The 24,268-nt window shown below is 48.4% G+C and overlaps 1 protein-coding gene across 1 annotated transcript in view; it reads left to right on the top strand.

Moving 5' to 3' along the window:
• Positions 1–427: 427 nt before the first annotated feature.
• The window catches only part of DAP3 (death associated protein 3), a 45,902-nt gene continuing 22,061 nt past the window's right edge, over positions 428–24,268 (top strand). Inside the window, exons 1-8 of the mRNA XM_068252584.1 lie at positions 428–603; positions 2,500–2,537; positions 9,895–9,999; positions 17,872–17,973; positions 18,048–18,156; positions 18,725–18,817; positions 19,740–19,870; positions 23,434–23,514. Of these exons, the coding sequence (XP_068108685.1) occupies positions 2,502–2,537; positions 9,895–9,999; positions 17,872–17,973; positions 18,048–18,156; positions 18,725–18,817; positions 19,740–19,870; positions 23,434–23,514 (657 nt within the window). The 5' untranslated portion in view covers positions 428–603; positions 2,500–2,501. The remainder of the gene's footprint in view (positions 604–2,499; positions 2,538–9,894; positions 10,000–17,871; positions 17,974–18,047; positions 18,157–18,724; positions 18,818–19,739; positions 19,871–23,433; positions 23,515–24,268) is intronic.

The raw sequence follows: 24,268 nt of genomic DNA, 5'->3' as shown, positions 1-24,268 counted from the left end.
GCAGATTAACATCTGGAATGTGATTGGCTGGTGGGGGAGAGGAGCGGATTAACAGCTGGGATGTGATTGGCTGGTGGGGGAGAAGAGCAGAAGATTAACAGCTGGAATGTGATTGGCTAGTGGGGAGACAGCTGGCATGTAATTGGCTGGTGGGAGAGAAGAGCAGATTAACAGCTGGAATGTGATTGGCTGGTGGGGTAGGCTCATAGTAACAGCTGGAATGTGATTGGCTGGTGGGGGAGAGAATCAGATAAATGACTGAAATGTGATTGGCTGGTGTAGACAGTGGGAGAGTCATAGTGACAGCTAGGATGTGACTTATGTGCTGTAGTGTAACTGCCAGATATGAGAGTGGCTAGTAAGAGTGTAGTCCCAGCGAGGCAGTTGGAAATGATTGGTTGGTGGGAGGAGTCACAGTGTGAGTTGTGATTGGGCGATAGAGGAGTTACAGGGAGACGGCAGGATGTGATTCGCAGCTGTTTGTCGAATGAGCCTGAGGCAGTGCCCGGAAGAAAGATGGCGGCCGCAGCGTTTCCTGTGTGTCTGTAGGTGATGACGCGGTGACATTTGCAGCGTGAGCGGCAGAGGGGACCCGGAGAGTTGGTATGTTGTGGAAGACTGGTCATATTCCAGCGCGTGTTATATCCTAACCTGGACACAGAGAGCCTTCACTAACCGGCTGTGTTATGTGTCTCCTCCTGACTCCTCTCCTCAGCTGTCTCTTCTTATTATCCGCCCCTGCTTTCTATGCTATGCGTGCAGTGAGGTCAGGGATGTCACTGTGCTGTGGGGTGGGAACAGCAAGGAGGTCAGAGAGTATCGTTGTTGAATTGGGTCATCAGGGAGGTCAAGGACATCACTGTGTGGGGTCATTAGTGATTGCAGGTGGTAGTGCTGTGGCATTGAGTCATCAGTGAGGTCAGGCATTAGTTTTATGGAATGTGGTCATCAGTGAGGTCAGTAGAATGTGGTCATCAGTGAGGTCAGTAGAATGTGGTCATCAGTGAGGTCAGTAGAATGTGGTCATCAGTGAGGTCAGTAGAATGTGGTCATCAGTGAGGCCAGGCAGTAGTGCTGTGAAATGGGGTCAGTGAGGCCAGGCAGTAGTGCTGTGGGATGGGGTCAGTGAGGTTAGGCAGTAGCGCTGTAGGATGGGGTCAGTGAGGTCAGACCGTAGTGCTGTGGGATGAGGTCAGGCAGTAGTGCTGGGGGATGGGGTCAGTGAGGTCAGGCAGTAGTGCTGTGGGATGAGGTCAGGCAGTAGTGCTGCGGGATGGGGTCAGTGAGATCTGGCAGTAGTGCTGTGAGGATGAGGTCAGGCAGTAGTGCTGTGGGATAGGGTCAGTGAGGTCAGGCAGTAGTGCTGTGGGGTGAGGTCAGGCAGTAGTGCTGTGGGATGGGATCAGTGAGGCCAGGCAGTAGTGCTGTGGAATGGGGTCAGTGAGATCAGGCAGTAGTGCTGTGGGATGGGGTCAGTGAGGTCAGGCAGTAGTGCTGTGGGATGGGGTCAGTGAGGTTAGGCAGTAGCGCTGTGGGATGGGGTCAGTGAGGTCAGACCGTAGTGCTGTGGGATGGGGTCAGTGAGGTCAGGCAGTAGTGCTGGGGGATGGAGGTCAGTGAGGTCAGGCAGTAGTGCTGTGGGAAGGAGTCAGTGAGGTCAGGCAGTAGTGCTGTGGGAAGGAGTCAGTGAGGTCAGGCAGTAGTGCTGTGGAATAAGGTTGTGCAGTAGTGCTGGGGGATGGGGTCATCAGTGGCATCCAGGTAATTAAGGTGCTGGGAAATCTGGTTGCAGCGTAATACCAAAAAAACAGCTCACCCAGCTCCCACAAAGGTCCCAGCGGCATTAATTACTATTCCCCCTCCAGGCCGATGTGGAATCAGGGGTAAAACATTATTCAGCTGCTAGCTATTGCTGGCATCCAAATTACGCTGTTTTTTATGGTAATTTGGGCTCTGTTTTTTGACGGCGCCAAAATTACTGTCTATGCACCGCTATAGCCGTAATTAACATTACGACATGGCGGTGCATGCTGCGCCCAAGTTTCCAGAGCTGTTTTGGGCTGTCTCGCATCAGTGAGGTTATGCAGTGTTTTTGTGGGATGGGTACATTGGCGGGATCAGGCAGTACTAGTGGATGGGGCCATTAGTGAGGTAAGACAGTGCTGTGCGATGGAGTCATCGGTGATGTTAGACACTGGTGTGTAGCATCATACACTGCCCCATCATTCTCTTTGCCCTTGTACTTCCTCAGGAAGAGACATGGTGCTGACACTGGGTTGTTTCTGTTTGTCAGCAGTGTTTGGATACTAGAGGGTGGAAATAAAAGCTGACTATACTCTTCTAAAGTCTCCCTCACACATTGTAGAAAGATGAGCTTTAGAGTGCAGGGGCCCCACAGTGAGATCAGCCAATTGGGTACAAAGATGGGTTTGCCTGTACAAGTGGTGGGAATAAGTTACTCTTGCAAAATGTTGACGGTTCCCCTTCTGTGTCTTCCAGAGATGCTGCTCAGATGCCTCCGCAGGTCGTTACCCAGGGTGAGTAACTGCTCTGCATGTCACCTGTTTCTGCTACTATTATTTCTTATCTAGGACTCTAGGGTGCACATCAGTACACTGTATTTATAGCCTTGTGCTCTCAGGGGCACACTGTATACCCTTCACCATCCTGTACATTATATTCCCTTGAGCACACTGAGTACACTTTCTCTGCCATATACAGATATATGCTTTATATATAATGAATTAGAATGCTGCTATATACTAGGGCTGCACGATTTTAGGACAAAATTGAAATTGCGATTTTCTTCTCAAAAATTGCGATTTCGTTTTTTTTTTCACGATTTTTTTCAAATCAAGTTTTAGCACTAAATTCACAATGCCCCTAGTATAGTTTAGCCAGGTAGGTGCCTCCAGTATAGTTGCCTCAGTATAGGTTAGCTAGGTAGGTGCCTCCAGTATAGTTGCCTCAGTATAGGTTAGCTAGGTAGGTGCCTCCATTATAGTTGCCTCAGTATAGGTTAGCTAGGTAGGTGCCTCCAGTACAGGTAGCCAGTATAGTTGCCACTAGTAAAGGTTAGCTAGGTAGGTGCTGCCAGTATATTTGACCCATAGGTTAGCTAGGTAGGTAGGTGGCTGCCACCTGTATAGGTAGCCAGGCAGCATAGGAGTAGCAGCGGAGGGAGAGCAGGCATAGTAACAACTTACCTTCTGGGATGACACCTGCAGCTTCTATCTTCTTCCTCTCCCAGCCATCCATCCATCACATTAATATCAGCGCCCCCTGTGGTGACTTCTGGTTATGTCATCACAGGGGGCGCTGTTACCAACGCGACTGACGCCTGGGAGAGGAAGTAGAAAGAGGCGGCAGGGGATTCCGGAAGGTAAACTGCGCTATAATTATACACGGCGGGATGCGGAAAAACACGCGCAAAAAAAAAAATCACTGCTTTCACGATTACGTAATCGTCGTGCCCCACATAGCGGTTTCGATTTTAAAGTGATTCATCGTGCAGCCCTACTATATACGGATTGTACCATATACCTCTCCCTACATTCTGTACATACTGTACACTCAATGCCCTCCTTGTACCCTGTGCACCAGAGGCACTGAGCATTCATATATGTATCCATCTCCCCATCTGTACACTGCATACACTCAGACTACCGTATATGATCCATCTATACATTGCATTATAAATAGTGAGTGCGCTGTTTAACCCTCCTACCATCCTGTACATTATATACCGTATACCGAGTGCAGCATATAGTCCCTTCCACAATCTGTTAAAAAAAAAAAAAAAATGAGCTGGTAGGCAAATCCTTTGAATCTTGTCTCCTCAGTTTATGGCACCTCCAACTTAAAGTAAACCTGAGATGGGAATAAAAAAATTATACTTACCTGGGGCTTCCTCCAGCCCCCTCTAGGCGTATCGCTCCCTTGCTGTTCTCCTCCGCTGTCTGGTTTGTGTACAACTGGCCCTAGAAAATCATGCATTTGGGGCCAGTCATCTCTTAGTTAGTACTGTGTAAGCTCAGAACGCTCTCACCGACGGGAGCCAGGCAGCAGATGCGCAGTTGACCCCGGACTGCAAGGCCTTTTGGGACAAACTGCAGAAGAACGAGGAGGAGGAGGAGTACTGTGAGGTAGCTATAAGCCTGGAGGAAGCCCCAGGTATATCTATTTTTGTCTTTTCTGCCCTATTACTAAACTGATGTATTTTATATGTTGGCTGAAGGAGCAATCTTACCCAAGCCTTTCATCTCCAACGTGACTGAAGATATCATTGGGTCTAAAACCTATGGGTTGCATTGTGCTGCAATTTTGGAATCGCATGCGATTTTTCACTTGCAAAGCCTTAAAGAGAACCCGAGGTGGGTTTGAAGAATATTATCTGCATACAGAGGCTGGATCTGCCTATACAGCCCAGCCTCTGTTGCTATCCCAAACCCCCCTAAGGTCCCCCTGCACTCTGCAATCCCTCATAAATCACAGCCACGCTGCTGACAAACAGCTTGTCAGAGCTGGCTGTGTTTATCTCTATAGTGTCAGTCTGCTGCTCTCCCCGCCTCCTGCAGAACTCCGGTCCCCGCCTGCATCCCTTCCCTCCCTGCTGATTGGAGGGAAGGGATGGGGGCGGGGACCGGAGCTATGCAGGAGGCGGGGGAGCAGCTGAGACTGACACTACAGATGTAAACACAGCCTCACAACACGGCTGTGATTTATGAGGGATTGCAGAGTGCAGGGGGACCTTAGTGGGGTTTGGGATAGCAACAGAGGCTGGGCTGTATAGGCAGATCCAGCCTCTGTATGCAGATAACATTCTTTAAACACACCTCGGGTTCTCTTTAAAGAGAATCTGTATTGTTAAAATCGCACAAAAGTATCCTCTCCTCTAATTTCTCTCCCAAATGTTTTTAAATTAATAGGCAATTTTGAAAGTTTTTCAGGCTTTAAGATTAATCCGGATAAGACGGAGGCTCTCCCTCTTGGTTTGCTACAGAGCTTACACACAACACTACGAACTGGGTTCCCTTTCAGGTGGAAGACAGCATAAAATACCTGGGGATTCAGATAGCAACTTCATATAGGAAGCTTTTTGAACTCAATTTCTTACCCTTTTTTGAACAAGCATACAGTGATCTTGATAAATGGAACCATTACCAAATATCGTGGATTGGCAGAATTTATTCTGTCAAGATGAATCTGCTCCCCAGATTTCTATATTTGTGTGAAACACTCCCAATCACTGTCCCAAGCAAGGTGTTACATAAATTTCAAAAAGCTGTGTCTCGTTTTATTTGGGCTAAAGGGAGACCTAGAGTTTCAAGCAAAATTTTAGAATCGGACAGATCTAGAGGGGGACTATCGGTTCCACAGTTCAAATTGTACTACCTAGCTTCCCATTTACGTCAGATCGCGGAATGGCTGGCGCTCCCCTTAAGGACTAAGTGGGCAGAGTTAGAAGAAGCCTCAATTTCACCTTATGCTATTGGCGCTCTACCAGGGATCTTAACCACCTTAGCGGTATGGACGAGCTCAGCTCGTCCATTACCGCCAGAGGGTGCCGCTCAGGCCCTGCTGGGCCGATTTGGATGAAATAAAGAGCAGCACATGCAGCCGGCACTTTGCCAGCCGCGTGTGCTGCCCGATCGCCGCCGCTCTGCGGCGATCCGCCGCGAGCAGCGGCGAAAGAGGGTCCCCCCAGCCGCCTGAGCCCTGCGCAGCCGGAACAAATAGTTCCGGCCAGCGCTAAGGGTTGGATCGGAGGCGGCTGACGTCAGGACGTCGGCTGACGTCCATGACGTCACTCCGCTCGTCGCCATGGCGACAGGAGAAGCCAAACACGGAAGGCTGCTCATTGCGGATAGGTTATATAGGCACGGTGTGCAGTTCAGCGGTTCTTGATGTGTGTTACTGACAGGGCTGTAGATTCGGGACAAAAATCATCTGACTCCTCTGTTTATGATTCCCTCGACTCTGACTGATCTAATTGGCATATAACAGTGTTGTTAATCAAAAGTATGTAACATAAAAGGCATTTCATCGCTGCCAAAGCTTAGGAATTTTAAAGCTACAGTATCTCATTATAGTAAACTGATATAGTAAACTAAATGTCCAGTTCCCAGCCAAGCACCATTGTAAGCAGGGCTGTGAAGTTGGAGCAATATTGGATACCCTCCTTGCATAAAATCGCATATGAGGTATATGCACTGACAGCTGTCAAGTGCACCTTATCACATATGACCTTTTGCTGGTATCAGAGGAATAGACAGTCTCTCCTTCCCGACCAGGTACTGCCGAAACTTGGTCGGGAAGGAGAGATGCGCTATTCCTCTGATACCAGAAAAAGGTTATATGTGATAAGGTGCACTTGACAGCCGTCAGTGCCTATACCTTATATGCGATTTTTCATGCAAGGAGGATCTAGTTTGCATGGACCCTCGATGTAAGTTGTTGTATTCTTATGCAATATGTTTTTAAACAAAGTGTGTGGAATCCCCTATTGCAAGGAAGACTAAGCCTGTGTTGCGGTTTTTACAATGTGTGGTGGCCACGTCTTGTCTATTGGGTACTGGGTGACTGCCGGCAGCAACTGGAGTGGGTACTATAACAAGCAGCGCTGAGGATTATAAATCTAAGGAGGCATGCAAATACTTACTGAGCCTCCAGCGACATTGTGTAGCCTTTCTGCTGCTCCCAGTGGCTCTCCGATGTCTGTGCACAGGAGCCAGCGTGTCAACTGACCAGATGCAGGGTCAGTTGACACGCTGGCTTGCATGCACGGAGGACACCTAAAAGCCTCTAGGAGCAGCAGAAAGGCTACACCATGCCGCTGGAGGTTCAGTAAGTATTTAACGGGGAGGTTTGTGGTTGTGGTTTTTTTTTTTTTTTGTTTTTTTTTATACCGGCAAACACATGTAACCGACATCAGGCGATCTATTCTCCTGTATATACAAGATAACCCTAATCTGCCACTTCTGATATTAGGTGATTTTAATTGTTGTCTAGAAATGCAGAGACAAGCTGGGCTTTAAAGAGGAACTTCAGTGAAAATGTTATTAAAAAAAAAACTGATTTACATTCTGACATTTATCACATGGTGACCTTTTTACTGCTGACAGGTGATGTCAGTGGAAGGAAATGCTGCTTGCATTTTTGGCAGTTGGAAACCGCTGCAACAAGGCTCCCACAGTGTGATGTCGGAACCATGGTCCTGACATCACACTGTGGGAGGGGTGTCACCACAATATCAGCCATTAAAGCTCCCTGATGATCCGTTGGTGAAAAGGAAAGGGGGTATCAGCTACTGATTGGTATGAAGTTCAATTCTTGGTTTTGGTTTCATTTTAAAGGAGAAACCCCTCGATTCTCACAATTGCATAGAATCTTGGGAGAGATGGGTATGTTGAGGTATTGGAGACTTCGACATCTGACCTGGTTGGGAATTCCTGTTCTATTAAATCTCATATGACTCCTCACTAGGATAGATCTAGCTATAATTCATCAGTTAATGCTTCCATACTTAACGAAGTCTCAGTATGAAGTTAGGGGCCTAACGGACCATTCCCCCCCCCCCCCCCCCCCCCCACCCCCACCATGTTGTCAGCATAAAGCTGGGTGATCTACCTCTGGCCATTAGATATCCCCCCTTGAAAACAAACGCCTTTTGGTTTCCCCTCATTACCACCCATGCTGATATTCTGTTCGATTTATAAAACTTTTTTCGTGGTAAATTAAAGTGAACCTCCAGACTACAAATCTACTCTGCAGCACTGAAAAGGCTCGGTGTTTATTTAACAGGTTCACAGCATCAGAACTTTTCATACCTAAGCCTAATTTTTAGCTGCTTAGAAGCTAAGCTCCGCCTCATCAAAGAAAACTGCCTGGACATTTTTCCCCTGATGCTGTGAAAAAGCATGATGGGATTTCTGATGTTGTTGTTCTCGTTGCCTAGCAGCTGGGAGGAGTGATCAGGACACTTGAAACTGTGTCTCATGCTCCCTCTCACCTCCTTTCAACCAAAATGATGGCTGCCCTCATGAAATCACAAACATTTGCCTGTTCTTTTGAAACAGGGTGGGTGAGAGAGTATATTACCTATCTATTTAATTAACATAACTAATGTAACTTAATGACAGTATGTTTGTTTAGGCTGAAGTTCCTCTTTAATCTCCTTCAACGTCCCAGTGGACTTGGCAGGCCTTTAAAGAGAACCTGATATATGTTACTGGTGGATTTGTACTTACCTGGGGCTTCCTCCAGCCCCATGAGGTGTGTGGGCTCCCTCGACACTCCGTTGCTTTGTAATTTGGCTCTTTTGCGCATGTGTTGCTCGGGCGCAGGATGCTTCTGCGTACGGGAGCCCGGCAGGGGCGTGCGTTACAAAGCAACTGAGGCCAGGAAGGATGGCGAGGGACCCCACGCACCTCATGGGGCTGGATGAAGCCCCAGGTAATTATATACCCCTACTAATGAGATCTCTGGTTCCCTTTTTAAGTTGCGTTCTAAATATATCAATGGTGTGAAAACATTATCATCGTATTGCGAAAAAGCTCATAAACCTTCTAGGAAACGGGCCAGCTGGCAGCTCAGGATCAGTATCAGAAAAGGTAAGGCAACTCAGAAGAGGTTCTTCATCAAGCAGACGGTTTTTGATCAGGGAGATCACACGGGACATCTTCAGGAGCCTATAGTGAGGGCACAGCAAGCCCTTCACTACGTTTTGATATGTAGTTCCCCCGACGGTACACTAGCTATAACTACTGATAGCATTTTGCAGGAGCTCTGTAGATTCTATGGAAATCTGTACTTGTCAAGAGTCCAAAAAATGTATTATATCGATCTGATCGTATTGTTTATCTCATGTCTGTACACTCCCACAACAGCACATGGGGTACCCTAGAACAGTAGAGGTGCAGGATATTAACAGTAACCTTCCTTCTCTGTTTTTTAACGCGTACCTGAAGTGACAAGAGATAAACATACACCTATGGTACTAGCCCTACTAAGACATTTTCTGTAAATTGTAATGTCATTTTTCTGTACACAGTACAGCAAGAATTAAAAAAAACTTGAGTTATTTATGCAAAAGAGCTTGTGGAACAGCTTGCCGAATTCAATCTGTTTCCTGAAAAATAAAAAAAAGCTAAAAGCCTGCTATCTGTCATGGAAAAGAGCGATAATGAGGTTTTACTGCAAAATGTTTTTAAATGGTCATTACTTTTGCTTCTTTTTCAGCTTAAAAGGCACAGTGTATATTGTAAACTGTAACTGTCACAATCTGATGCTTAAAGAGGAACTCTAGTAAAAATAACGTAATAAAAAGGGCTTAATTTTTACAATAATCGTGTATAAATGATTTAGTCAGGGTTTGTCCATTGTAAAATATTTTAAATCCCTGATTTATATTCTGGCATTTATAACATGGTGACATTTTTACTGCTGGCAAATGTTGTAGCTGCTGCTTGCTGTTTTGGCAGTTGGAAACCGCTGTAAAAAGCTATTTCCCACAATGCAACAGGGTTCACAGACAGGAAACTGCCAGGAGTACGCACTCAGAATTTCTTTGTGGGAGGGGTTTCACCACAATATCAGCCATACAGCGCCCCCTGATGGTCTGTTTGTGAAAAGGAATAGATTTCTCATGTAAAAGGGGGTATCAGCTACTTATTGGGATAAAGTTCAATTCTTGGTCAGTTTCCCTTTAAAGCTATGAAACTGAAAAAAAAAGTGTTCTAATAGAAGTATAGAAGACTTCAATACTACAAATGTTCTGTCATCTGTACTACACATATAATTCATTGTCTCATAAGTTTATTTTCCCTTCAGGTTCTCTTTCCTAGTGAAACATGTTATTTAGTGTGAGTTTGATCTCTTCCTGTGTCTTGGCAGCTGATTGGCACCCCCTGTGTGTGGACGAGAGGCTTGGCCAGCGCTCTGCCTCAAGCAGAAAACCGTGTCTTCAGAGACATCTTCCGGACAAGTGAAAATGATCCAGTGAGTTCCCAGACTAGTGATGGCCATCCGTCACACTACATGTAGAGCACCCACTATGTTTCACTCAGTCCCTTGCTTCATCAGAGTGTCCTGTCTGTAGAGGTGGCTTATGAGATGCTAATATCTCTAGATTGCATGCAGATTGTTAGCAGCTTGGAACTGGATCATATCCACAGGAAGGGCATTTGACTGGCCCAGTTCTCAGCTGCATGTTTGATGGAACTATTACGGGGTCCAGTATCGTCCCAAACTGATTGCTGTCCCATTAAAACAACGCAACACACACCCATTAATGTCTAAACCACTGGCAACAAAAGTGAGTACACCCCTAAGTGAAGAATGTCAAAATTGGACATTTTTCCTCCCCGGGGTCATGGCACTTTCTAGTTTTACTTGTGATGCTCCAGTGAATGCCATGCCCAACACAGTTCCCTGCTTCCAAACGGTAGCGATTGAAATGTAAGCCCTGTTCGTGTTTGTGCCCTGTTATTCCTGCCAAGGCATGGATTTCAGTCCCTGCTGCAGGGTCCTGTTGCTCTCACTGTTCGTGCCCCCAGTATAGGTAGCCAGGTCTAGGTGCCCCCAGTATAGGTAGCCAGGTCTAGGTGCCCCCAGTATAGGTAGCCAGGTCTAGGTGTCCCCCAGTATAGGTTGGCCAGGTACAGGTGTCCCCCAGTATAGGTTGGCCAGGTACAGGTGTCCCCCAGTATAGGTTGGCCAGGTACAGGTGTCCCCCAGTATAGGTTGGCCAGGTACAGGTGTCCCCCAGTATAGGTTGGCCAGGTACAGGTGTCCCCCAGTATAGGTTGGCCAGGTACAGGTGTCCCCCAGTATAGGTTGGCCAGGTACAGGTGTCCCCCAGTATAGGTTGGCCAGGTACAGGTGTCCCCCAGTATAGGTTGGCCAGGTACAGGTGTCCCCCAGTATAGGTTGGCCAGGTACAGGTGTCCCCCAGTATAGGTTGGCCAGGTACAGGTGTCCCCCAGTATAGGTTGGCCAGGTACAGGTGTCCCCCAGTATAGGTTGGCCAGGTACAGGTGTCCCCCAGTATAGGTTGGCCAGGTACAGGTGTCCCCCAGTATAGGTTGGCCAGGTACAGGTGTCCCCCAGTATAGGTTGGCCAGGTACAGGTGTCCCCCAGTATAGGTTGGCCAGGTACAGGTGTCCAAGTAAGAATAACGACCGGGTCTCGACCTGGATTTAAGGCCTGATAGGCCAATTTTTATTGCATGTACCACAGTGCAAAGTAGCACAACGTTTCGACCACATAGGTCTTTATCAAGTGCTTACAGACTTCATGTGCAGCAACCATATATATATATATATAGACAGACTCAAATTAAAACACACCCCAGCAGGGGCGGGCACATTACTTAAAGAGACAGACCACATTATTCAAAATTCATAGGAAACATTTTAAATTGTAGGCCTCATTCATGCCATTAGGCGCAAGAGTACCCAAATCATATATCCATTTGCTTTCTCTGCGTAACAGGGAGGTTTGGGGATCCACACCCTCCTGCGAGAACACCTTCTCCAGTATGCACCATCTCAGGTCACCCACTGCGTGTCCGCACTCGTAGAAGTGGCGACCTACGGGAGATTCAAATTTATCCTTAGATTTTTCTTTCTCCTCTTTTTCTTTTTTTATAGTTCCTAATACTACTCCTATGCTCGTTCATCCTCCTCCTCCCATCCCTGGTTGTCTGTCCAACATACCCCATTCCGCAAGGACATTTTATCAAATAAATCACATTTGTCGTAGTGCAGGAATAATTACCCTTGATCATAATCCGTGTCCCTTTTGTGGTATGAGTGACATAGTCACCCCGGATTATTGATGAGCAGTTCTGACAGTTCATACAGGGGAACGTGCCTTTACGGGGTGGGATGAACTTCGCGGTCGTTGTACTAGGTCCTTTTAGATCAGCCCTCACTAACTGATCTCTGACACTTTTTCCTTTCCTAAAAACCACCCTGGGGCGAGAGTGGAATACCTTGGACAGCAGCGGATCTGTTTCCACCACTGACCAGGCTGCACGTAGACATTTTCTAATGTCTGACGCATGATTGTCATATGTTAGAATGAATTGTACTCCATCCTGAGACTCTTTTTTTTTTTTTTTTTTTTTTTTACCATCCTTTCTCTCACTCAACCCTCTTCTATCCATTCTGGCTACCTGAGCTGCAGTTTCTTCCACCATCCCTCTATGGTATCCTCTCTTCTCATAATCCACTATCATTCTTTTCGATTGTTTCTGATAGTTTTCGTCATTAGATGTAATTCTGCGGGCTCTAATTAGCTGACTTTTGGGGAGTCCCTTAATAAGAGATGCTCGCCAGTAGCGCATTATTCCTATCTGTATCCTTGCGGAACAGATCTGTCTCAAATGCACCCCCTTTGATCTCTATACTCACATCCAAAAAATGCAATTTGGTGGCATTATATTCAATCGTAAACTTTAATGCATCATGGCAGAGGTTGAAAAGGATAAGGATAAATTTGAATCTCCCGTAGGTCGCCACTTCTACGAGTGCGGACACGCAGTGGGTGACCTGAGATGGTGCATACTGGAGAAGGTGTTCTCGCAGGAGGGTGTGGATCCCCAAACCTCCCTGTTACGCAGAGAAAGCAAATGGATATATGATTTGGGTACTCTTGCGCCTAATGGCATGAATGAGGCCTACAATTTAAAATGTTTCCTATGAATTTTGAATAATGTGGTCTGTCTCTTTAAGTAATGTGCCCGCCCCTGCTGGGGTGTGTTTTAATTTGAGTGTGTATATATATATATATATATATATATATATATATATATATATATATATATATATATATATATATATATATATATATATATATATATATATATATATATATATATATATATATATATATATATATATATATATATATATATATATATATATATATATATATATATATAGTTGCTGCACATGAAGTCTGTAAGCACTTGATAAAGACCTATGTGGTCGAAACGTTGTGCTACTTTGCACTGTGGTACATGCAATAAAAATTGGCCAATCAGGCCTTAAATCCAGGTCGAGACCCGGTCGTTATTCTTACTTGGACTTTGCTACACCTTTGGTGGATACGGGTGTGACTGGTCGACTCCCTGGTAAAAAACACTTATCTGGGTTGAAGTATTAAAGAGAACCCGAGGTGGGTTTGAAGAATATTATCTGCATACAGAGGCTGGATCTGCCTATACAGTGCAGCCTCTGTTGCTATCCCAAACCCCCCTAAGGTCCCCCTGCACTCTGCAATCCCTCATAAATCACAGCCACGCTGCTGACAAACAGCTTGTCAGAGCTGGCTGTGTTTATCTCTATAGTGTCAGTCTGCTGCTCTCCCCGCCTCCTGCAGAACTCCAGTCCCCGCCTGCATCCCTTCCCTCCCTGCTGATTGGAGGGAAGGGAGGGGGGCAGGGACCGGAGCTATGCAGGAGGCGGGGGAGCAGCTGAGACTGACACTATAGATGTAAACACAGCCTCACAGCACTGCTGTGATTTATGAGGGATTGCAGAGTGCAGGGGGACCTTAGGGGGGTTTGGGATAGCAACAGAGGCTGGGCTGTATAGGCAGATCCAGCCTCTGTATGCAGATAACATTCTTTAAAACCACCTCGGGTTCTCTTTAAGGCATCTTGCTCTGTTCAGGTACAGGTCTCCCCCAGGATAGGTTGGCCAGGTACAGGTGTCCCCCAGGATAGGTTGGCCAGGTACAGGTGTCCCCCAGGATAGGTTGGCCAGGTACAGGTGTCCCCCAGGATAGGTTGGCCAGGTACAGGTGTCCCCCAGGATAGCTTGGCCAGGTACATGTGTCCCCCTGTATAGGTTGGCCAGGTACATGTGTCCCTCAGTGTAGGTTAGCCAGGTACAGTTGTCCCCCCAGGCTAGGTTAGCCAGGTACAGTTGTCCCCCCAGGCTAGGTTAGCCAGGTACAGTTGTCCCCCCAGGATAGGTTAGCCAGGTACAGGTGTCCCACAGGATAGGTTGGCCAGGTACAGGTGTCCCCCAGTGTAGGTTAGCCAGGTACAGGTGTCCCCCAGTGTAGGTTAGCCAGGTACAGGTGTCCCCCAGGCTAGGTTAGCCAGGTACAGTTGTCCCCCCAGGCTAGGTTAGCCAGGTACAGTTGTCCCCCCAGGCTAGGTTAGCCAGGTACAGTTGTCCCCCCAGGCTAGGTTAGCCAGGTACAGTTGTCCCCCCAGGCTAGGTTAGCCAGGTACAGTTGTCCCCCCAGGATAGGGTAGCCAGGTACAGTTGTCCCCCCAGGATAGGTTAGCCAGGTACAGTTGTCCCCCCAGGATAGGTTAGCCAGGTACAGTTGTCCCCCCAGGATAGGTTAGCCAGGTACAGTTGTCCCCCCCAGGAGATAGGTTAGCCAGGTACAGTTGTCCCCCCAGGAGATAGGTTAGCCAGGTACAGTTGTCCCCCCAGGAGATAGGTTAGCCAGGTACAGTTGTCCCCCCCCCAGGAGATAGGTTAGCCAGGTACAGTTGTCCCCCCCCAGGAGATAGGTTAGCCAGGTACAGTTGTCCCCCCCCCCAGGAGATAGGTTAGCCAGGTACAGTTGTCCCCCCCCCAGGAGATAGGTTAGCCAGGTACAGTTGTCCCCCCCCCAGGAGATAGGTTAGCCAGGTACAGTTGTCCCCCCCCAGGAGATAGGTTAGCCAGGTACAGTTGTCCCCCCCCCAGGAGATAGGTTAGCCAGGTACAGTTGTCCCCCCCCAGGAGATAGGTTAGCCAGGTACAGTTGTCCCCCCCCAGGAGATAGGTTAGCCAGGTACAGTTGTCCCCCCCCCCAGGAGATAGGTTAGCCAGGTACAGTTGTCCCCCCCCCAGGAGATAGGTTAGCCAGGTACAGTTGTCCCCCCCCCCCCCAGGAGATAGGTTAGCCAGGTACAGTTGTCCCCCCCCCCCCCAGGAGATAGGTTAGCCAGGTACAGTTGTCCCCCCCCCCAGGAGATAGGTTAGCCAGGTACAGTTGTCCCCCCCCCAGGAGATAGGTTAGCCAGGTACAGTTGTCCCCCCCCCCAGGAGATAGGTTAGCCAGGTACAGTTGTCCCCCCCCCAGGAGATAGGTTAGCCAGGTACAGTTGTCCCCCCCCCAGGAGATAGGTTAGCCAGGTACAGTTGTCCCCCCCCAGGAGATAGGTTAGCCAGGTACAGTTGTCCCCCCCCAGGAGATAGGTTAGCCAGGTACAGTTGTCCCCCCCCAGGAGATAGGTTAGCCAGGTACAGTTGTCCCCCCCCCCAGGAGATAGGTTAGCCAGGTACAGTTGTCCCCCCCCCCAGGAGATAGGTTATACAATAACATTTGTAAAGCTCTTTTCTCCCATAGGATTCAAAGCACATAGGTAGGGACTCCAGTATAAGTTAGCCAGCAATAGCAGATGACGTCAAGTCCCGATCCTCCCCATAGAGAATATCAAAGCTGTGCGGTGAGCATGCAGCGATCCCTGTATGCAGACACAGTGAGTAACAGCACAGGGGATGGAAGCCACCTATACTATGCCTGCTATTGCTGGCAAACGCATACTGGAGCCCCTACACCTGTCTAAAGTTATACTGGGACCACCTGTACCTTACAAACCCCCTGAGCAGATTTTCTTGCCCAACAGTGTCGGCCATAGCACCCAGGAGGTTGAGGCAGTGCTGGAAAATAATGCTGGGCACTCAATATTGACGCCTTGAGCAGAATTTGGCATCCTTCACTTAGGGATGTACTCACTTTCGTTGCCTGCGGTTTAGACATTAATGGCTGTGTTTTGAGTTATTTTGATGCAACAGAAATGTACAGTGTTATGCAAGCTGTACACTGGCTACTTTGCATTATATGAGAGTGCCCTATCTTCAGCATTGCCCCATGAAAAGATATAATAAAATATTTACAAAAGACGTGAGAGGAATCCACCTGGGCAGGCAGTCACATGACATGTCCACCTCTGGCAGGAAATGGAGGGAATATAACACAGGAGACCCTGCCTGGGATGTGTCTGTGAAACATACAGCTTGTGATCCTGTCAGACCACGCCTGTCCTGTTACCTGCAGTGTTGGCAGTCTCCTCATAAAAAGCCCTTGCTGGCAGAGAGTTTCTGATGCAGTATAGTGCCCCCCTTCTCTGATCCCAGACCATGCGCTCCACGGCCCTCTCCTAAATACTGTTCCCGCCACTCGCCATCGCAGTATTTTATTTATCGATGTTAATCATTTCCTCCTACATCCCCCTTTCTGCAGACAGACAGGACCCCCACCCTGATGTTTTAGTGTTTTCCCCTCTCCATTGCCCCCCTGTTCTTCAGTTCAGTGCAGATAATCTGTCACCATGGAAACTGGATCTGGTCATGTGACCAACCCTCAGCCTGCCAGGTATACGGCTGTAACATGTGGTTGCCAGGCTACAGAGCCTGTACTGTGCTGGAAATGAACCTGGTGGAGGGGAGGGGTGCCCCAGAAATAGAGGGGTAGTGAATCGCCCCATTATTTCCAATTAGCTGTATGAAAATGATCAGTTGTGGGGTTTATTGATCTATAGTTTTATTTTTGCTTGTGTGTTAAAGCTCTAAAATTGCCATTTCGGGGGGGTTCAGTCTTGCGTACACATTCGCATTAGCAGTGGTGTTGACAGTCTGTCATTTTATTTACAGGGGTGCAAACGCCACATCAATATAGTGGTATTATATTTGGGTGTGTCAGCTTAAGCATTATGGAGGTGTCGTGCTGTGACACATGGATTTATGGTAGGGAGTGGTTAAAATTTTTCATGTGACAGGAGCGTGTGTTTGAGAGAAGATGGTATTCGTGGGTGCAATGATGGGATATGTGGCTATATATTACAGATTGGTTAGGATCTGGGGTGTCATGACTTGATCTATGTTTAGGGGGTGATTAGGATCCTGGGGTGTCATGTGACACGTGTATCAATATACAGATTGTTTAGGCTCTGTGGGTGGCATGCTGTGGGTGTATGATGGGTAGTGGTTAGGATTTTGGGGTGTCATGTGGATCTATATTATGGATTGTTTAGGATCTGGGGTGTCATTACTTTGGTTTATGTTGGGAGTGGTGGTGGCAGCATAGTGGTTAGCGCTCTCGCCTTGCAATTCTGGGTCCCCAGTTTGAATCCCAGCCAGGTCAACATCTGCAAGGAGTTTGTATGTTCTCCCCGTGTCTGTGTGGGTTTCCTCTGGGCACTCTGGTTTCCTCCCACATTCCCAAAACATACAGATAAGTTAATTGGCTTCCCCCTAAATTGGCCCTAGACTGATACAGAAACTACCCCATACATACATACATACATACATACATACATAGACATATGGCTATGGTAGGGATTAGATTTTGAGCCTCTCTGAGGGACAGTTAGTGACAAGACAATGTACTCTGTACAGCGCTGTGTAATATGTCGGCGCTATGTAAAAATAAAATAATTAAAATATTAAATAAATTAGGATTTGGGGGTGACGTGGATCTATAATATGGATTGTTTTAGTGCCTGTGTTTGGCATGATGTGGGTGAATGATAGGCAGTGGTTAGGTTCACACATTCGTGTGATGTGGCTATATATTTGGCATTGGTTAGGATCTGGGGTGTCAGGATGTGGGTATATTTTTGGCAGAGGTTAGGATTTGTGGTTCTCAGGATTGCCAGTTTGGGCATACATGGGTGATCAGGATTTGGTGATTTCAGATTGAGAAGCGTTGTGTATGTTAGTGTGGTCAGTTAGGATTTGAGGGTATCGGGATGGAAGGTTTGGGCCTATATTAAGGACTGGTTAGGATGTGAAGTTGAGCTGGTTATCTGGTGGGTATTTGAGTACTGTTTATGAGCCTTTTCTCTGCTCCAGGCCAATCACACAGAAGAGCATGAGGGCCAGTATTACACCATCCCATCTGACAGAGTGAAGAGCATCTTCCCATATGGCCTGCCCACCCGATATCAGAAACAGGTGAGCCTTGAGGATAATGTGACTAGTGTGGGCTTGTTCTGCATGCTTGTTATCTCATTCAGTGTCCTTCCTAGTGTAAGACCTTCAATGAGACCTCCATTATGGTTCGCCAACCTGCAGTGGAAGTCATAGACTATCTGAAGAAGACAGACTTCTCTCAGCCAGCTGTACGTTATGTCCTGTGTATCCTTTCCTGCTGCCCTAGGCTTCAGCCCACGATGTGCATGTCACCAGAGAAGGATGAAGATAAAACAGGGCCCAAGGTAAGGTATTGGCCCCACATGACAATCTTTCGAGTAAGCTGAAGTGTGAGTTGGGTGAAAGAAAGTGGCAGTCAGGCCCCTTGACACTCGCTAGGGTCCCAGGCCACCTGCCTAGGTTGCCTTGTGCATAATCCTGCTCTGCATGTCACACCTGACTCTTGATTGAGCTAGCAGTGTGGACTAACTGATGAAATAAAACTAAACTTTTTACTTTCAAATTGCTGTGCTAACCTGGGTCCATGATGGCACGGCTGACCACCTGAGTCCACGGCAGCCTGGAGGGGGAATAGTAATTGATGTCACCGGGACTTTTGCAGGAGTAGGGTGAGCCGTTTATCGGCTTTGCCCTGCGCGTAAATTTCCCGGGAACTTAATTACGCACATGCTTCCTAGGTCCTTATACCAGTTGTACAGCAGGGGGGTGTCCATCACAGGACTGACCATAGGTTTCCGATAAGCCTCCTGTTCCTTAACATCTGCACCCCCAGATGGCAGACGGGGGACGGGGAAGAGTCTGGCGCTGAATCACATCCTGCACTTCTGCCACGATCAGGGCTGGCTCATCCTGCACCTTCCTGACGGTAAGTTATGGCGGATTGCACGTCTTTTATGTTGTCATCTGAATAAGGGGGCGGATCCCTGAAACACGTTGGGCAGTAGGATTCCTGGGAGTGTCCAGCGGCTGCGTCATATGAGGGGCGATTGTAGCAGCTTGTATGGGAATCTGATCTGACGCAGTCGCCGGCCGCAGCTTTACGTCAGCTCTCTACCTCTCCAGCACTTACTGCTCTCAACCTCTGTGGGAATTTGAGTATTGTATTTGTGTGTGTGTGCTTTTTACTCAATACATTTATTACGCCAGAGAAGGCTTGTTTCCACTTATGTTTTACACCCACTAACAACACAAACTCACAGTGGGAGATACTACTTATTTGGCAGTTGGAAGCAGCTGATAATTCCCACAATGCAATGAGGTTCACAGGCAGGAAAGTGTCATGGCCACGGCAATTTCACACACAGTAAATGTGTGGGAAGGTCAAATGGGGCGTGCTTTATAGGAAAACAAGCGCTACATTTTTTTTTGTTTTACTGGTTTCTAATAGCTATAGGGCCTGCCATGTACCCCTCCTCCCCTTCTAGCTGCCCATTATTTCTCCAGGGGCAAGTGTGAAGATAGCATCTGTGACTTCTTTAAAGTCTTTGACGCACAGTGTGGTATGTCCCCATCCCCTGCTGCTGATGAAAGCTTCTGCTATTATGTGCAATAAAATAATTACATCAGTCCTTATCTGCTTGAAAGTCCTGCGGTCGGGTAGGCCGTGGAAGTAGGGTAAAAAGCTCCTGTTAAACTTTTAAATGTAAAAAGTATTGAGCCACATTATTGGCATGCATTTTTAATGTGCTATTGGGGTGCCCTGGGTGCTGAAAATGGTGCTTGGTGATACCGTATTTGGTAATTCTGTATTTGGAAGTTAATAGCGCTATTCTGATTTCTGCCACCAGCACATCTTCTGGTGAAGAACTGCAAGGAGTTGATGTCGTCATCCTACAACAAGGAGCGCTACGATCAGCCACTGGAGGCCTCTACCTGGCTCAAACAGTTCAGAGCAGCCAATGAGCGGTTCCTCTCCCAGGTGATTCCAATACACAAATCATAAGGAGAGCTACTGTTAGAAGTGAGATACCAGAATCCTTTGCTGCCCTTGTTAGCAGTCAGGAATACGGATGCTCTGTGAGATGCAAATAATTCCAAGTTCCAAAAATTGTTGTATGCAAATTTGTGTAGCTTGAAAACGGACCAGTCAAACTTGATTGGCCATTTTCAAGATGCTTAACCACTTGAGGACCGCAGTGTTAAACCCCCCTAAAGACCAGGCCATTTTTTTTTTTAACAAATAGGCCACTGCAGCTTTAAGGCCAAGCTGCAGGGCCGGACAACACAGCACACTAGTGTTTTCTCCCCACCAACAGAGCTCTCTGTTGGTGGGGTCTGATCGCCCCCCAGGTTTCTATTTTATTTTTATTAATTTTACAAATATTTACTTCTTTATTTTCATAAATTTTACACATTTTTTTTTTTTTTTGTATTTTTATAGTCCCCTAGCCAGCCAATCAGCGTGATCGGCTGTCATAGTCTTCAGCCTATGACAGCGGATCACTTCCGCAGCTACAGAGGGAACAGTCGTGTCACGAGGCTGTCCCCGGTACAGTGCTGCCTTAGATTGCAGTGCTGTACAGGTTAATTAGATGGCAGTTTCGCCGTCTAACAATCCCCTAGCGGCGATCGCTGCTGGGAGACTGATGGCGGAGCCATCAGGACGGGGATGCTCGCGTATTGGCGCGGGCGATCCCCTGCAAACTCCACCCCATGGACCTTATGCCAATCAGCGTAAGGCGGTCTTGGGGCTGCAACCGAGTCCACACCAATTGGCGTAGAGCGGTCTAAAAGTAGTTAAAGTGAACCTGAGATGAAAGCTATCTCGGGTACCATACTTACCTGACACTTCCTTAAAGAGAGTCTGAAGCGAGAATAGATCTCGCTTCAGACCTCATATATAGCAGGGGCACGTGTGCCCCTGCTAAAACGCTGCTATCCCACGGCTTAACGGGGGTCCCTGTCCCCCCAAATCCCCTCCGTAATGCGGGGGAGCGCTTCTGCATTGGGGCAGGGCTAACCGCCGCAGCCCTGCCCCACACGCGTCTGTCAGCGCATATCTCCGCCTCTCCCCCGCCCCTCTCAGTCTTCCTTCACTGAGAGGGGCGGGGGAGAGGTGGCGATGCGCGTCTGATAGACGCTCTGGGAGGCAGGGCTGCAGCCGTTAGCCCTTGCCTCCAGGAAGCAAAATCAGCTACCAAGTCTGCGACCAAGGTTTGCGGGGGGTGGGTTGGGGGGTCAGGGACCCTCGTTCAGCCGCGGGATAGCGGCATTTTAGCAGGGGCACACATGCCCCTGCTATATATGAGAGCTGAAGCGAGATTTAATCTCGCTTCAGTGTCTCTTTAAAGGGAAGGTCCAGGATGAATAAAAAAGTAAAAATCTACTTACCTGGGGCCCCAGCCCCTAACAGCCATCCTGTGCCCATGCTGCAGCTGCGCTCCCCTCTGGTAGCCCAGGGTCCCCTCCAGGCGCAGTACAGTCCGGATGATGTCAGTGCGACTCCTCCTGGCGAGGTCGGCATCTGCACCGGAGGGGACCGGGAGCCATTGGAGCTGCGGCGAGGGCACAGGACAGCTGCCAGTGGCTGGGGGAAGCCCCAGGTTAGTAGATTTTTCCTTTTAATCATCCTGGCCCCCTTGAGGCCGCTCAGTCCCTTGCTGTCTCCCCAGGTGGCTCCTGTTGCCTGCAATACTGCCAGAAAACCTAGGCGAGTCATGCTTCATCACGTGATTACGGCTAGATGCGCTCCCCCGTTGCACCCCCGCGGTTGGGAGCATTCTGCGCTTGCGCAGTACTACTACTGTGTAACCGCAGAACTCCTCCAGCCACTAGAGCACGATGAGGAGCACGTCTGGCTGCACATGTGCAACAAAGCGTGACTCGGCGAGGCTTTCGGGCTGAATTTCAAGTGACAGGAGCCACCCAGGGAGACAGCGAAGGACTGAGCGGCCTCAAAGGGGCTTAAGGAAGCCTCAGAAAAGTAGGCTTTCATCTCAGGTTCACTTTAAATTTGCATAATCTCATTGACCATCCCTAGTGAGTGACAAGGACAGTGGTATTGTAACATGAGCGAGAGGAGGGGCTTATTATGGGGGTGGAAAGGGTATAACTTTTCTCAGCCCAGGAAATGAGGATGTCCTGCATAAATTGCTCTCCATTTGCCCAAAGTGTGTCGCCATTACTCCATGTTCCCTCACTCTCCTGCAGTGTCTTGTTGGTGTCACAAGAGGAAATGTTCAAGTAATTCGTAAAGGGTATCCATTCTGAAAAGGAAATGCTAATCCTTACTTACCTGGGTCTTCTTCCAGCCCCCAGCAGTCTGTGATCCCTTTCTACAGTTCCGCTGCCCTTTAGTGTGCCGCTAGTTACTTCGTAAGATCATTGCATGCTTCTCAGCAGGCACGTCCGCACGCCTTTCTCAAATGCGTCCCCGCGGCAGGGAGTGTTGTATTTTTGCACAGTTCACAAAGACTTTATCGCAAAATTCCTCCAGCTACGGGAGCGTGTTTGAGAGAGGCACACAGACACCCGCTACCTGAGCTGTTATCAGTGAACTTACGGACGGGTTATCGGTGCACTGGAGGGAAACAGAACTGCAGCAAGGAACTACATAGACTAGTGCCAGAAAAAGCCCCAAGTAAGGATCAACTTTTCCTTTTTAGCTCTGATTTCCTGTAAAGGACTTCCGAGGCGAAGGGGCTTAAACAAATTTGACTCACCTAGGGCTTTTTCCCAGCCCATAGCAGCAGCCTCAGTCCCTCGCTGCAACTGGCCGCCCATGAAGATCGCGACCCTGCCGGTGGGTTGATTCTTCAGCACCTGCACGGGTGCGCGTCCACATCATCTGGCGTGTACTGCGACTGCACAAAACTACTGCACAGGCGCAGTATGCCCCAGATGACGTTAACGCGCGCAGGTGACTTGACCCGCCGGCGGGGTCGTGATCTTCACTGGCGGCCAGACGAACAACGCGGAGGACTGGGACTGCTGCTATGGGCTGGAAGAAGCCTCAGGTGAGTAAAATTTGTTTAAGCCCCCTCGCCTCGGATGTCCTTTAGGGGGGCCACAAACAATACAATAAAAAGTTCAGATTACATTGCAATTCAAAAATTATTTTTTTTCATTATTTTGAGCGAGAATTATGGTGGAAATTCTTGTTTTTATTGATCTAAGTTTATCAGGAATCAGATTGTGTCTGTTTTTAAATGCTACAATCAGAAAAAAATTATTGTAATTCTCGCATTGAATCGAAATAAATTGTATCACGTGTGGCCACCCTAAAGGGCACTTGAAGAGAATATGGAGGTTGCCATATTTATATTTCCTTTTAACCACTTTACCCCACAGGCTATTTTACCCTTACCGCCAAGAGCCATTTTCACCTGTCGGCACTCCTCCTATTCATTTGGCCATAACTTTCTTACTGCTTATCACACCTAAATGATTATTTTTTTTTGCCACAAATTAGGCTTTGTGTAGGTGATACTAGCTTCAAAGTCTGTGTAGTCCTGTCTGGTCTGACCTGTGTTTGTGCTGCAGATTGTGACCCGGCAGAGGTACGTCTGGAGCAAGCGAGATGTCACGGACGAGGGGACACCACTTATTGCTGTAGTGGATCAGGTAATTGCAATGCAACTGTGTATGTTTAAGTGATTGAGACCCCCCAAAATGACTAGAGACCAGATTAAGAGGCGATACAGTGCATGTAATGATAGACAAATACCCCTGGTAAGGTATAGGACTTGGGTTGGGCTGTCGCGTGGGGGAGACACGGAGTTCCGTGCAGTTTGATCGCCTCCTCCCTACTAATAGTATTGTGCTATCACAGCTCCTCAGATGACAGTTAATGACGACAAGAAAGCATGGTGTGATTGATCAACTATATTCCAAGCATACCCAAGCCCCATTCCACCATGGGACCGGCGGCCACACGCGTGGCCCATTCCACCATGGGACCGGCGGCCACACGCGTGGCCCATTCCACCATGGGACCGGCGGCCACACACGTGGCCCATTCCACCATGGGACCGGCAGCCACACATGTGGCCCATTCCACTACGAGACCGGCAGCCACACACGTGGCCCATTCCACCATGGGACCGGCGGCCACACACGTGGCCCATTCCACCATGGGACCGGCGGCCACACACGTGGCCCATTCCACCATGGGACCGGCGGCCACACACGTGGCCCATTCCACCATGGGACCGGCGGCCACACACGTGGCCCATTCCACCATGGGACCGGCGGCCACACACGTGGCCCATTCCACCATGGGACCGGCGGCCACACACGTGGCCCATTCCACCATGGGACCGGCGGCCACACACGTGGCCCATTCCACCATGGGACCGGCGGCCACACACGTGGCCCA

The sequence above is a fragment of the Hyperolius riggenbachi genome, chromosome 9 (genome assembly GCF_040937935.1).
Source record: "Hyperolius riggenbachi isolate aHypRig1 chromosome 9, aHypRig1.pri, whole genome shotgun sequence".
NCBI classification, from domain to species: domain Eukaryota; kingdom Metazoa; phylum Chordata; class Amphibia; order Anura; family Hyperoliidae; genus Hyperolius; species Hyperolius riggenbachi.
The sequence above is the reverse complement of the archived record's forward strand: the minus strand, read 5'-3'. Positions and strand labels throughout refer to the sequence as shown.